The sequence below is a fragment of the Mycetomoellerius zeteki genome, unplaced genomic scaffold, assembly GCF_001594055.1.
Source record: "Mycetomoellerius zeteki isolate Tzet28-1 unplaced genomic scaffold, Tzet1.0 scaffold415, whole genome shotgun sequence".
Lineage (NCBI taxonomy): Eukaryota > Metazoa > Arthropoda > Insecta > Hymenoptera > Formicidae > Mycetomoellerius > Mycetomoellerius zeteki.
In genome coordinates this window covers 2,305,238-2,320,613 of record NW_017257409.1, presented here as the reverse complement: position 1 = coordinate 2,320,613, position 15,376 = coordinate 2,305,238, and the positions used below count along the sequence as shown (strand labels likewise).

General features: G+C 29.3%; 1 protein-coding gene across 1 annotated transcript in view; it reads right to left on the bottom strand.

The window, feature by feature from the left end:
* LOC108726369 (LON peptidase N-terminal domain and RING finger protein 3) overlaps window positions 1–15,362 on the bottom strand; it is a 43,115-nt gene extending 27,753 nt beyond the window's left edge. Inside the window, exon 1 of the mRNA XM_018453873.1 lies at window positions 14,389–15,362. Within this exon, the coding sequence (XP_018309375.1) occupies window positions 14,389–14,950 (562 nt within the window). The 5' untranslated portion in view covers window positions 14,951–15,362. The remainder of the gene's footprint in view (window positions 1–14,388) is intronic.
* Between the last annotated feature and the right edge of the window lie 14 nt (window positions 15,363–15,376).

The following is a 15,376-nucleotide window of genomic DNA, read 5'->3' as shown; positions in this document are numbered from 1 at the left end:
TTTTCTTAGTTTTTTACTCCTCTACACGCTCCCGAAGTTTTGCCATTTAATTTGGAAACACCCTGTATTATAAATATTATTGATGTTAATATGGATATATATATATATGTGTATAACATATAATTCATTCATTTAATAATTATATATTGTTGTTAATACCATCATTTTTTAAATTATTTATAATTATGGATAATAAAATTGATATTACACAAAATTTAAAGTCATTTATAATAATTAATAAAGCGCATAGCAAATGATAGCATTTACTAGGTAACTAAATTATAATGATCATTATATTGTGAATAATCACTAACATTACATAATTAAATTAAATTATAAGATGATATAGTATCCTATCATTATTACAATTATGCATTATTATAGCTGTTACTACCATTCTTATATAGAGGATAATTTTTATGAATAATACATTTTTAGTTACAGTATACACTTTTATTTTATCTTCTTCTTTATTTTACCTGTATCGTTTTAGTTTAATATAAGTACACGTAAATAGTTTAATATAATTTAAATTATAATTATCTTTCAACTAAGTACTGCGTTTATTGATCTTTAAAATGTTCTACTTTTTATGACACTCTCGTCCTATCAAACTCTTTAATTATTAATGCAAGTCGAGACAATTTACCCGGAAAGAAGGTGACGATTCTTTTCAAGGCGTATATTACCCTCTCGATTAGAGAAAGCTTCCGCTGAATTAAACGATGAATCATAAATTAATGTGCGCTCACGTTTAGAATCCGGTGAATGAGTAAGAGCAAATCTCGCGATAGTCTTACGTAATTCATCCAGGTCATCACAACTTCGAGTGGGCGCAACACTCGCTGCGAAACTCGGCTTTAGATCCGGATCGATTCGCGGCTATTTGTTCATTTGCTCGTGGGTTTCCTATTTAACGTCGAATCGATCAAATTTTTGTTGTCGTGCCAGGCGTGATCCGACTAACTCGGATTGCCCCGCGGTGACTCAGTCAAGCCGACAGCAAGTCCCCCCAATGCGAAAGTCAGATTTAGTCGTTGGGATCGTTTGTATTCTATTTTGTATTGTTGTTGGATCGCATCGTAACCACGACACTTATGTACTTGTATCTCTGGTCGAGTCACGTTTGAATGCCAACGATAATAATATAATTTGCTAAATGATTACTTTACTTATTATTTTTAAATAATTAAAAAGATCGTTCTCAAGATGGAAAATCATACACACAAATATTGTCAAAAAATGAAATAATATAATTTTGAATATATTATATTTACATATATGTGTATATATATATATGTATATATAGAAATACACATACTAAATAACATATTAAAAATAAATTATTTTTTTAATATAAATGTTTTATTTTATATTATATATATATATTTTTTTTAGAGATTGGATGCTTAAGAAAAATATGTCATTACTTTGATTTAAAAATAAAAAATATATTGAAGAAAAATTTTTAATGTATATTTTTGAATATTAATAATTACATTAATAATTTTAAATAAGATTTGTAATTTTATTTATATGCATTATGCATGATATATGTATTTTTATTGCTGATGATAAATAATCAATCGAGATTATATCTTGAATTCTTTGTATGTATAGCATACAATTGTAGACTACACATAATTTCGTCATAATAATGAATCTCCAAAGTAGCTTTCTATCACACACACACATAAAGACAGTACTATCGACTAAAGATATCTGTTAACACAAATGATAATATTAAATAATATATAGTTTTTAGTATGTTGCAAAATATTTATAAACGAAAAAACTGTGAGAATTACGATAATATTTATTGTTAGAATATACATATATGCATATTTATTTATTTGCATTAAATGTTTATAAGATACATGTAATTGGAACAATAAATCACAAGTACAGTTTAACTGTAATTTGTGCATGTCAAGTATAGCAACATAGCGCAAAGATGCTTTCAGCCAATATATTGTGCAATTCAGTACTACGCCTCTCGCGAAGCGAGTCGTAATCGGACTCAATTAGAAAATACGTAAGAGTTCAAGCAGCTAAATCAATTTAAGCACCCTGCATTGATAGAAGCAATCTCGTGAGACCCTCTGCGTTGCCGTTGATTATCGCTTCATCCACGAGGACCGGAACTATGATATCCATTTACACATGTCTGAGATGAATTCATTCTATGACACACTACATGGGAGGATGTTCAGTATGGGAGGATAAAGATTCTCTAATAATGTGTATACAGAGTGTATCTGAAAAAAAAAAACATACACTAATCATACAGTGCTACTTCTAATAAAAAACTGAGTTGAAAAGTCCTTTATCATGTTGCAATTTTCGCAATAGTTTACAAGATATTAATTACCAAAAATCGCTGAATATTGGTTTTCAATAATTTTTTACTCAAATATTATCAACTTTATAGAAAAACTGCAAGAGACAAAAATCATTTATTTTCCTCTCATAGAACTCTAAAAATTTTTTCAGAATTTTTTATCAACTTTTTGATACTGCATGTTCTTATTTTTACCAACATGAGAAACGGTATTAAAAAATTCTGAAAAAATTCTCATAACTTTATGAGAAGAAAATAAATAATTTTTGTCTCTTGTAGTTTTTCTGTAAAGTTGATAGTATTTGAGTAAAAAGTTATTGAAAACCAATATTCAGCGATTTTTAGTAATTAATATCTTGTTAACTATTGCGAAAATTGCAAAATGGTACAAGATCTTTCGACTCAGTTTTTTATTAGGAATAGCACTGTATGATTGGTGTATGTTTTTTTCAGATACACCCTGTATAAATAGTTTATTACTATGTAAGAAGAACAAGATTCTTATTCTCAGATTTCTAAAAAATTCTAAATTAAAAGTGTATGTACGAGTATACTAGCTAACTTAAATAAATTTTTTATTTGTATAAATAAATTTTGTTCCTGGAATTTGTGAATTTAAAGTTCTATCTAAGTATCTAAAATAATATAGAATGGTGAGAGAGAATTTATCGACTGCTAAAATACAATAGAATGATAATATACTTTAAGCTTCTATGGCTTACGTTTTGAATGTTAAACGTAAACAATTTTAACAATAAACATGCTGATGAAGGACTATTATCACAAATATAATTATAAGTTTATTATTTGAAATTTTATCAGAAGAATTGTTATATTATGTATTTACTCGTATAAAAGTGCAAAAAATAAAATTTAAGATTGTGTTACACTAAAGTATTAATATATATACTATAAGAACAGATGTCAACATTTGTGAGCATACTGTTGCTCTTTAAGACTCTAATGTATTTTTAGGATTAACATTATAGGATAAAAATCTGAAAATAACATCTTGCATACACTATTCCTGGCACTTTCGCGTCGTATGTGCCACCCTCGAATGCGAGAAAACTGGCGTGTGATTGCTGTTCTGTCGTCGCCTTGACATAAATCGACTGCGCCTGCGACGGATTAATTTCGCTTCGCGGTAATTGCACAACCGAAACGCACTCGCGGATTTGCAAGAGCCGTGGACTCGCTCGGGCGTAACGCTGTTATTATGTATACGTATGTATATATTGATCGCGTAACACTCGCAAGTCGCGGGCAAAAGTCGTGGGAGAAGCGATTCTGACGTGCGAGTTCTCGAAAAAAGATCAATAATTGCATGTAAAAATGTCTCACTAGATATTTAGAGGCCAAATGTCGTGAGATAGATCGCGTCGCAAATGTGCGCGGGAGATTGAAAACCGAGAGATTAAAAAAATTAATTAATAACATTGCGCTTACTATATAATGAGACATGTAGCAATACATAATACTTCAGGGATTTGCCAATAAAAAGTTGACGAATTATGTAGTCATTTTTTAAAATATAACTAAATAGAAGTTATAGCTAAATACGTTTTTCAGATTTAATTGTAGACTCTTGATTAAGAGTACCTAATTTTCTTAAAGATTTATTTAACACAAACATATATAAAAATACATAAGTAGTACTTCTGTAAAATCAAACAAATCGTATCTATCAAGGAGATGATCAATGCAGTAAGTAAATAACATTAACGGATATGCTGGCTTTTGACACAAGTCTATGAATATATCAGTTGTGACACTTGTGACAGTTGCTAATGAAGAAGTTATAATTTTTACGATACAATGTTCAGTTTATTATTTAATTTTCATAGGAGTAATAAAGATTATTAGAAATATTTAAAAAAATAAATAATCGAATATCACTTAGGAATTTTAGAAATATCTTATCATTTCTAGTAGTAAAGTAGTAATTTCTAATAAAAAATAATGAGTAAAATAATGTGTAAATAATAAGCAATAAAATTAAGAAAGAAATAAGGAGTAATTAAATGATTTAAACAATAAAGCTTGTGCAATTTGTTTTCGTGATGTAACATATAATTTTGATATTACTTCAGAATTTATAAAAAAAATTTATTAATTTTTACTTAGTCATTCTATAGAAAAGTCTATAGAAAACATTATCAATTGTCCTTATTAACGCGTCTTCTTCATCGATACTTCGGTAAAATTGTATGTAAAAAAATTTTTTTTCTACTTGTTACCTTTTTTCCGTGTTTTTAATTTTTTCAACAATTATGGTGATTAATAGTGTTTAAAATTGTATAATTGATCATTTTATTCGAATATAAGTTGCAGTATAGTAATATTCAACATGAAACGAATCGAGTTTCGATTGATGGATGAAAGATTGAAGAGGAATTGAGGACACGACCCACTTTTATCAACGGTATTTTACAGACGTCGTAAACTACTCGTTTTTTTCTTAATTAGCCATCTCGCAATAATACACCTTAAATTAAAAATAACTTTGCATTTTTTTTCTTTCTTTTTGGCGTTTCAAATCTTAATGTCTCGGCTTGTATCTGCAAAGAAGTGATGTTTGCGCGTTGCGTAAAATATAAAATATAAACATTATAAGCGATTTTTTAATATTTAAAAGTAATTTATTATGTGAAATAATTTATTATGTGATAATTCGATTGAAAAATTGATCTAAACTGTCGCGTGATTCGTGTAATAAGATAGCATGCGTTTTCCGACATATAGCTCGTCTTATTTGCTGTCACATTATACGCACATTGTCACTTTTAATGTTACGAGCGCTGGACAATAATCACAATTTATTAAGTTTTTAGGTTAACGAAAGATCAGCTTTAATATATTAAATTAAGATGATAATTTATTTAAGAATTGAACTGAAAATGACAAGACAAAATATATGTACGACATATTATATTCTTTCAGTCTAAATATAAATTATTGTTAAAGAGAGACAATAGTAACTTATTGTTAGTAGATCGTAAAGATATCTTCTATGTAAATTATCGCTGAAAGTCATTACTCGATAAATCTGTCCAAACGTAATAATGTCTGTATATCGGTTCATATTTTACTTTTATCCGAAGGCACAATTTGTGCATCTTAATTCAATGTGTTAAAACTAAATGTTCCTCTTCAGAAGATAAAGAACTTTGTTCTAAATTTTAAAAAAGACAAGAAAAAATATAACACAAGAAAAGATAAAAATATTTATAATACGTTCCGTTATAATTCGCCGCAAAGAATCGCAAAATAAACCAAATAAAACAGTGAGAGAGTACGAACTCACTCAAAAATAAGTTTCCCCTCGAGGTCTTTCCTCGCTAGATCAGAGATCGGCGCGGCCCTGACCCGAAAATCGCTCCCGTTGCTCTTTTTGCAAATTGTTGAAGCACTACGAGAGCGCGTCCTTGATACGATAGGACCTGCCGGAGTCGCGTCCTCGCGCGTGACAACTTCTCCTGTGGGACCGAGTATGGCTCGAATAGACGATGACATCTCGGATTTGGCAGAGATCCATGCACGTGCCGGGGTCGAATAGGGATTCACGAGGTTTCTTGAGATGCACGCCCGCAGCTTAACGTGTTTTCCGAGCTACGTGTCGCTCTTCTAATTTCCTTTGAAGAAAACACATCATTCTAACCGAGATGAGATGAGTTTCCTGGATGAGTTTTATTTGACTTGTACCTACAGAAAATATTTCCTTCCGAGATCTTTCCTCGAATCTTCCATGAAAAGGAATAAATTCTTTAATGCGCGTTTGAAGTTATTCTTCCCATTTAAAAACATTTTAGTCGGACGCGTGTAATTGTGGACATATTTTATTATAATATAGGATATACTTTAAGATGATTAAAAGGAATTTTTTATGATTTATGCTTCATGAATGTAAAAAATAAGTTTCTTTACAATTAAAGATTGTACTAAACATTTATCTATTTCTTTTATTTCATTTGATTTAGGCGCTAAAGTTAAATTTGCTTTAATGCGTCGGAAGCTTTTAACGCGTTTTATAACATTGCGCTATTGTTCACGTTATTTATAGCGTAAGTTCAACAGTGCTCAGCACGACTATGTCAAGCAAGACTTTACTCGACTATTGTAGCATTGATCGAAGTAGAAAATGATACATGAAGAGCTATTTGTGATCTACTAGAAGAAATTAAATTGGGTCATCGACAGATTGCTCTGATCCCAATTTCTACGGATTTGAAACAGCTTTTAATAAATGTAAACTGTTAAGTATGACTAAACATAACAATTTAATTTAAAATACCAACGGAATAATTTTTTGCTAAAACTAGGGCATATAAATATTCTTTGTTTATTATATACAATTACTATTTTTTGAGAGAAAATTTTCTTTCTTTAATAGAAAAAAAGATCCGAATACATTCTCTCAATGAGTAATTAAATTCATTTATTAAGATGTCCTAAATGTAACGTAAAGAGCCATGTGCAATAAACTTTTTTAATTATTTATAAAACAATATAACAAAAAATAATATTAAAAAGATGCGTACAAAATAATAAAAAACTTAAAATTATTGAATATTTGTAGCGATTATTGCATTGTATAATGCATTCAGTATCAGTTTATTTTGGGAAATATATTCGATTCTAATGTATGTTTATTAAAAACAAACGCGGCTGAAAGTGCATTTAATTTAAAATAATGCCTATCACCATACTCGGCTTAATATCATGTTCCATCTTGCATAAGCACTTTGTATTGAAAGACTTTTGATGTTGATATTATACCGTATTGATAAACGCAATACATAGTTTGAACAATAAATATACTGCATCGATAACAAAAGATAATTTTAAAAAAGTATTCTATATCATTTTATCATTATGAAGTTTGATCATTAACCTCCTTTTTTGTTTTTAAATAATAAGAAATAAATAAAATGTATATAGAATTTTTTATATGTATAATCATATTTTTTATATGTATAATCATGTAATAATAAAAAATTTTTATAAAAATCAAATGAGAATCTGATTCGAATTAATATAATAATTTAAAATTGTTTATATATATTTCTTATTACAATTAGGTTTATGTGAATACAAATTTAAACCAATTTTAAAATAAAAGAAATTTTAAGGTTTTCAGGAAAACATTCTGAAATAGAAAACATTTAACAATTAACAAAAGCCAACATTTAACAATTAAATTGATTTAATTTGCACGTCTAGAACAATGACATCCGACGTGAATCGCTTAGCTGTAGCTATTAAATCCACCAGCATAATTTTGCGACGCTTATCGGCTGCGGCGGCGAGAAAAGCAGTGTCGACGATCATTATATAAGTGAGTCCGATATATGGAGCTCGCGTGCATAGTTAAGGAGCGTAAAAGCGCGCTCCTTCTCGTAGCCTGTCATCGCTTTTATTTCGTCGAGCACGTTGCACCGGCGCGACGCGACGCGACACACGCTAAATTTGTACTATATAAGCGCAGCGGCGAGTCGAATTTAATTATAGCTTCCTTTAGAGAAACGAAACTCCGGGATTCGCGAATATGTGGAGAGACGAATATCGGTCTTGGCGAAATGCGCTTGTGGGTGGCATTCTTTAAACAGCGATTCCCAACCGATAGCAATCACGAATTCCAAAGAAGGAAAGAAAGATGAAGACAATTATGAAAATGGCTGATTTATGATAGAATAAAAGGAAAAAATTATTTATCATCAAAGTTAATTTTTACATTGCATAGTAATAGATTCAACTCCACTTTTATGTTAGAAAGAAGGTAAAAAGAGAAGGATAGCGTTTATGTGCTTTAAGAAATCTTTAAATTGAAATCTGATTAATGTAGCACGTAATCTACTCGATCTATTATATTTTATAAATTAGGAATAAATATTTTCAATTTCTCTCTCTTTGTGTTTCAAATTGTGATTTGTACTTTCATTGCTATTTGATAAATTATATAATACAATATTATTTCATTTTATATAACTTTGCAATTTAAAAAGTAATACATTGTATTTTTTTTTTGTAAACTGAATATACTGAACACAGAGAGAACTTATACCGATTAAAATAGCAAATTAGTCAGATTAAATTGAGTATCTCTGGCATTCTCATCTGTTGACGAAGATGTTTTCAACTAGATCATCGATGTCTGCAATACCGGAATGTTTCAGAGAAGAAAAATAGAAGTATTTTTTATTCAAACTTAAAATTTTTTATTATTCATACTTTGTGATTTTTATTTTCAAGTATCTCATTTGTATTTAATATATAAATACTTATATACTTGTATTTAATATAGCTTATTAATTTCTTATTTCTTGTAAATTAACAAAACAATTTAAAAGTTCTAATTTAAAAATTCCAAATTAAATTCTCAGTGATTTATAATAATTAACCATATGTTTTAGATATTTTATTTTTAAAATTTTCGAAGATTTTTTAAGACAAAGAATTTCATGTAAAGGATTTAATTGTAATTATTTCTTCACCTATTATATAATTTAATAACGAAGTAAGATACATTTTCTTTCGTATCAACGAATTTCGTTCTAAAGTACAGTGTATGGCGTCACTGAAGATCGTTATTAAAACTACCGTAATCAACCTGTAGGCCGGCCAGGTGAACGATGCAGGTGCGATTAAGTAGAGCGGTATGGCTACCGTACATATATAACCCGTTTTATTCTTATTATTCCTGAGGAGATCTTCTTTCTCGATCCTAAAAATTTCATTTCCACGTAGAATCTCATGTTAGTAAATATATGATCTATAATATCTTTAATCTTTGCGTTTACGTAATCTTTGTGTTGTAACTCGACGATTTATTGTATAGCGTAATATATTCACGAAGATTCCGATTCAATGCTGTATGCAATATTTACGCGTCACATACATGTAAACAACTACGTCACTCGCTAATCGCATTTATCGAGGAAATCTTATACTGCGATTATCATTGTGTTTATTGAATTTGTTTACATTGGTTTATAATCATTGTACAGCTTTCTCTCTTCATAGTTTCATTCGTTTTCTTCCAAAATTCTAACACTGTTATATAATTTTTTTTATACTTCTCATACGTTCATCAAATATTTCATTCCCGTTATGAATTGTAGATGAAGGAAATCCTTTCAAATGATTCTTGAATTTATGTTTGTTAAAGTCTTACTATCGATTACTACAAACAAACTTAAGCGACGAAGATATAATTCAATACGTGTTACAATGCATAATCCCTTAAATATTTTTCTCACAAAAGATCTTATTTCAAGGTACGTGTGATGACAAAGATAAACAAGGACGATCTTGGCGAGGTCGATTAGTCATGAAGCGCTCACTTGTTATCGCGTATATGCGTTATTGTTCTTGGTAATTCTGTTGCTTGATAGCCTCGAAGAGAGAGATAGATAACTATAATATGCTTCAAAAATCGACACGAAGAAGGTTGAGATGACGCGATCGATCATTCAGTCATAGCTTGTGTAGTAAAAGTTATTTTAAATATATTAACTCGACGTCAATGAGAATGTTTTGTTAAATTTTAGTATTATATTTTGAATTATCACAAATTTTTTAATGTTATCACACTTTCAATCATATATATGTATAGGTATCTATTAAAAAAAATTTTTAAAAGATAAATTTTCTTCTATAGTTCGGAAATATTAAATTTAAAAAAATGGAGAAGGCATTATATGAACATTTTGTTATGCGAGATAAATAATATTCAGAATTTCTAACCAAAAATGGTAAAAGTGAATATAATAAATTATACGTTTACGCATATAATTAAGTATACATTATGTTGTCCGCAATCCACAAAAGTAATGCATTTAGTGCGAGGACGAAGGAAAAATTTTGCATTCCAAAATATGGTTTTGCAAGTTAAACATTGAAAGGCGTGAGGAATTGATTCAGAACGCGTAAATATTTATACGATATATCTCATAGAGTAGACGTAGCGTGTCTCCGGATGGGACGTCGTCGATTCAGACCGATATCTCCAAGAAACGTTATGTAAGAACCGCTTCGGACTGGCCGTGAACTTAACGGCGTCGTCGTCGTGATCGTCGCAGTCGAATGCGGAGGCCTCCCTTTCCACGCACTTTAAACATTCGGTGCACTCGAGTATGCACAAAAGAATACGGATTTCAGTATTCAATTTGGTTCTTCTTATCTTATCACAACGATAATTATATACAAATTATTATAAGTAACAATTAAAAAGGAAAGCAAGAAAAAATTATATGGTATAGCAACAGTGTATATATACGACAATCTAATTCAATTAACCTATTTATTAATTAAAAAATAAGGTACGTATGCAAGATTGATCTAAACATTTATGTTTCATTTGCTTTTTTTCTTGATATAACTACCGGTTTTACTTTTGATTCTTTTAATTATTTAGAATACCGGTTAATAAATGGAATTTCCGTGAAGAATTATTATATTTAAAATAAAATCAATATGTTGATTTATTTTGGAAACAATTAAATATAATGAATAATAAAAGTTAAGGATAAAGCTCAATAAATATGAAATTCGATAATTTTTAACTTTTAATAAAAAATCATGTCGTGTAGAATGTTTATCTTTGTAAACATATAATTATAGAATTGCTGTACAATTATCAAGTTTATATCTAGAAACGTATCATTTATTGACCTATCTCACTATCGTTTTTTGCTTTTACCAGTATGTAACTCGATAATTTATTTTTAACATTTAATTGTTCTATAAAACTGTTTTTGTCAAAACTATATATATTATCATGTTTTCATGTATACTTAAAGAACTAAAAACCTTGCGTAATTTATAATTAAAGATTAATAAAAATTATTAATACTATATATATCAATCAAATGTTAATTACAATGTGTAATTACTTTGTTTGTACTTTTTACAATAGCATTAGGTTTAAATTAATTTTATATAGATTTAATAGATAAAAAGAATAAATGAACATTTACTATATAAAATTACATAGTATTTTTTTAAATAAATCATCGTTTTTCTATATAAAATATATGTTTCATTATTACGTTTGTAATTGAATTAATTGAATAATAAAAATTATATTATAAATATAATTTTATTATAAATATAATCAATAATACATTTTTAAATAAGCTTTTTGTATTTGTAGATAAAACGTCTAAGATATTTCGTGATAGAGCTAAAAATGTTTCAGTAAGTAGAATTTTTCCACGTACAGAGCAGTTAAGGGCTAAACATCAAACGCAATTTCAATCTCTGCTATTCGTCTTTAACGCAGAGACTTTTGTTTATTTTTCAAGAAATAAATTATCTCTACATTATTTTCCAGATGCGATTTTACCAATGAAAGTTCAAACATAAATGATATCCAGAAATCAGCAATATTCTCGAAATATTGTATGTTCAAAATCCTCAGTGTTAAATATTTTAACCAAAAAGCGAGAAACTGTATAATTTTAAATGGTTTTTTGTATGTATATAGTATATATATATATAAAAATTATAAAAAAAGAGAGAGCCTATTAAACCTGTTCAAAATTAAGCAAAAGTTTTTACATATTTAGCCTTATAGAATAATAGTCATATTTTATGTCATAAGAATAATTTTTTATATTTTAATATATTTAATTAATAAGTCAACAAATAAGGTTTACAATTTTATCATTAATATTAAGTTGCAAATGTAATATATAAAATAATGAACGCGACCAACATGTTGTTTCATTGATTCATTACTTTTAAATATTTTATATAAAAATATTTTTTAAATATCTCGAGATATTACCAATATAACTTTATATTAACTTATTTAAACGAAGATTTTATTTATGTCAAAATCATCTATTTAATATTGAAAAATATAAAATTGCAATAAATAATAGTTTACTGAAAAATTTTTATTAAAAAGAAGTCGATTTTTAAATGTCATAGAATTTCTAATTAAAATCTTAAGCGACAGAAAACAGATGTCTGTGAATTACACTGAGGTCAATAATCGTAGTCTCTTTAGCTTGGAGTGATAAAAAACGAGTTGCAGAAGCGAGTGAGAAAAAAACGTACATGCATGAAAGAATGAATCTTAGCAGGAAAGAATAAAAATATATGTAAATATAGAAGGAAAGTAAAATACAGTATTATTAAAATGCAATAATATGTTTTTTAATATTCCTTAATAAATTTCTAAAAGAACTAAAGAGAAAACATTATTTTTTAATAGTCTGTGCAATAGAAATTGACAAAAAATTATATTAGATTTGACATTATTTTCAAAGAAAGATTAGTTTGCTATAAATAGCCTTAATTAGTAGATTTTGGAATACTTAATTGATTATAGTTTAATAATTTCGTGATTCATTATAATTTATGTTAGTTTCGTTTTATAATATATTTGGTATATTTTACTTGAATTGTATTGTATATTACAATTTTCAACACGTAATTTTTATTACAGTTTTTATAAATATTATAAATACACATTAAGATTTCGTTGAGTATTTCTTATTTTCTAAATTAAAGTTTCTATTTTTTAATGTGTTTGTTATTCCTTCAGTATTTAGTTTTTTGGAATTAAAATTCGGCGAAAATTCACGTATGAAGTACAAAATAAAATAATAAATGGAATTTTGTATATATATGTGTATAATTACAGCATTATTATTTTTTAAATGATATGAAGGTAAAACTCCGAAATATTTTCGATAGAGTTACATTTCTTTTGCGTTAATTTATATATACATATAGTATATATATATATATATAGTTCTTACTCTTGTTACAATATATAGTTTTCGTTAATTAATTGCTATTTAAAAGTTGGTTTTATTCATGATCGCAGCAATTTTGCTCTGTTGCTATCTAATATTTCCACATTAAATCCATAAATATATCTTGTTCTTTAAGCAACTACTTGCATTAATCCAGATAAAATAGAAATGTCCTTTCGAAACAGGATGCTTTTTTAGTACTAAATGTTCATGATTTTGGTTAAATCGGGGCAAATTACAAAATGCGAATGATGAATATATTTGAATGATGAACCAATATATTTTTAGTCTACCGACTCACCTGAATTAACTCATTATTCAGATTAGGTGTTTCGTAATAATCTTTATATAATCACATGTTTTTACCCTTTGTTCGCGAATAGAAAAATAAAAACGGTGTTGCCTGATTTTTTAAGAATCGTTTATAATGTTATTCCTTTGTATGGAAATAATTGAATTTGACACAATCTCAGTTGAATTAATTTTAATTAAAACTAAATAAGTCATAGAAACGTTTCGTGATTAAAAGACATCATTGAAATTGTGACATTGATACGATACACCAAACTGATAAGCAACATGATTCAAATAGAAAATATTAAAATTTGATAATAGATCTTAATGATTCATAATCATTAAGCAATATTTTCAGATATTTTTCTTAAGTGTTGTTATATCAAAATATTTTTACCATTATTATCATTAATGTCTTATCTTATTATTTTTAATCTATTCTATTTTAATATAATGATAATTCCTTCGTAATATATATTTTTAAAATTATGTTATTTTTTCCTAAGTTATTAATATTTTCTGTAAGCATTTTTTACTTCTTAAACAACATAAAATATTAGAAAGATTCTCTGAAAGATATTTAAAAGATATTTAAAAGCATCGAAAAGATCTTTTGTATCTATGAAATTAAATTCACTTTCGTGGCAACAAATTCCTAATACATATAAGGTTTTATTAAATGTGTCTCATTTCTTTAAACAAATTTCTTTATCTGTAAAGACTAAATATTATAAGTTTGCTGACTCGTAAAATATTTTCATCATTGAAACACAGAAGAAAATTAACAGAAGTTAATTAAAAGTTATTGATCAATAAGAATTTTGATTTTTTCTATTCCTATTCAATCCTATTCAATAAAATGAAAACTTTAGCGCATATCATATTATTAATAAAGAGTACTGATATATTAAATACGACTTAAATACGACAAATATTCATCGAGAGACAAAGGCGCGTCACAATGAGATAAGGTGATTTTCTTACCGAGATGAACTGCCAGGTTGTATCTCTCCAGTGCTTGACCTAGGTGACCCTTCCTCATGAGAATATCACCCTCGTGCCTCGCTCGACTGGCCTCCACTTCTCGTGGCCACCATTTCTCCACGAGTCTTTGCACTAGCACATTTGTTTCACTCACAATAGCGATTTTAACTCCACATACGCGACAGTTCTTTGACGGATCCACGCAGTTTCTACAGTACGTGTGACCACAACCGGCGGTCATTGGCTGATAGAGGGTGCCTTCACACAGAGGACACGCGAAGGATGTCTCGATCCTCCGTCTGGGGTTCGTCCCAATACCAACCATATCCTCCAGGAGCGCGGTTGCCAGGTGTTTCAGTCTGTCGGTCGGCACGGACATCGCCGTTGAGCACCTGGAGTAGATCTCAATGCACTCTCTGACACGACCGCACTTGACCAAGGAGTCGCCATAACCAAGCAGCACCTCGTAACTTGATCCTTGCTGGTTCAGACATCGCTCGTACAGCTCGACCGCCAGGTGGTAGTTGCGGGAGGTGAACGCCTCCTTAGCTAGCTCCGTCATCGCGCTGCTCCTCGTGCGTCACTCTTCGGGAGTGAGAACGGAGTGTATCCCTTCGCGACGCGTTCTCTTTACGAGTAATTCGCGTACGCACGTCGGACGTCTTCCCGGTAAAAACCGTTCAATGCCGGTTTCGTGATGTCAAAGACGACGCACATCTTTTGGAAACTACGTGCGTGGGAATTACGTGCGGATTGCGTGACGAAGACACGGTCTGCCGGAAATCAGGAATACAGTAGCACGATCACGGGTCACTTGACCCCGGAATAAATAGCAATGATTCACTTAAACGGGATTTACCGGAATCGTCGGAACGACACATAGAGAGTTTGACAGCTGGCCGTCCACGCGTGCTGCTCCGCACGTTAACGCGCGTGCGACCACTCCACACGGCACGCTGGCGCACTGAGGACTGACGCCTCGGCTGTC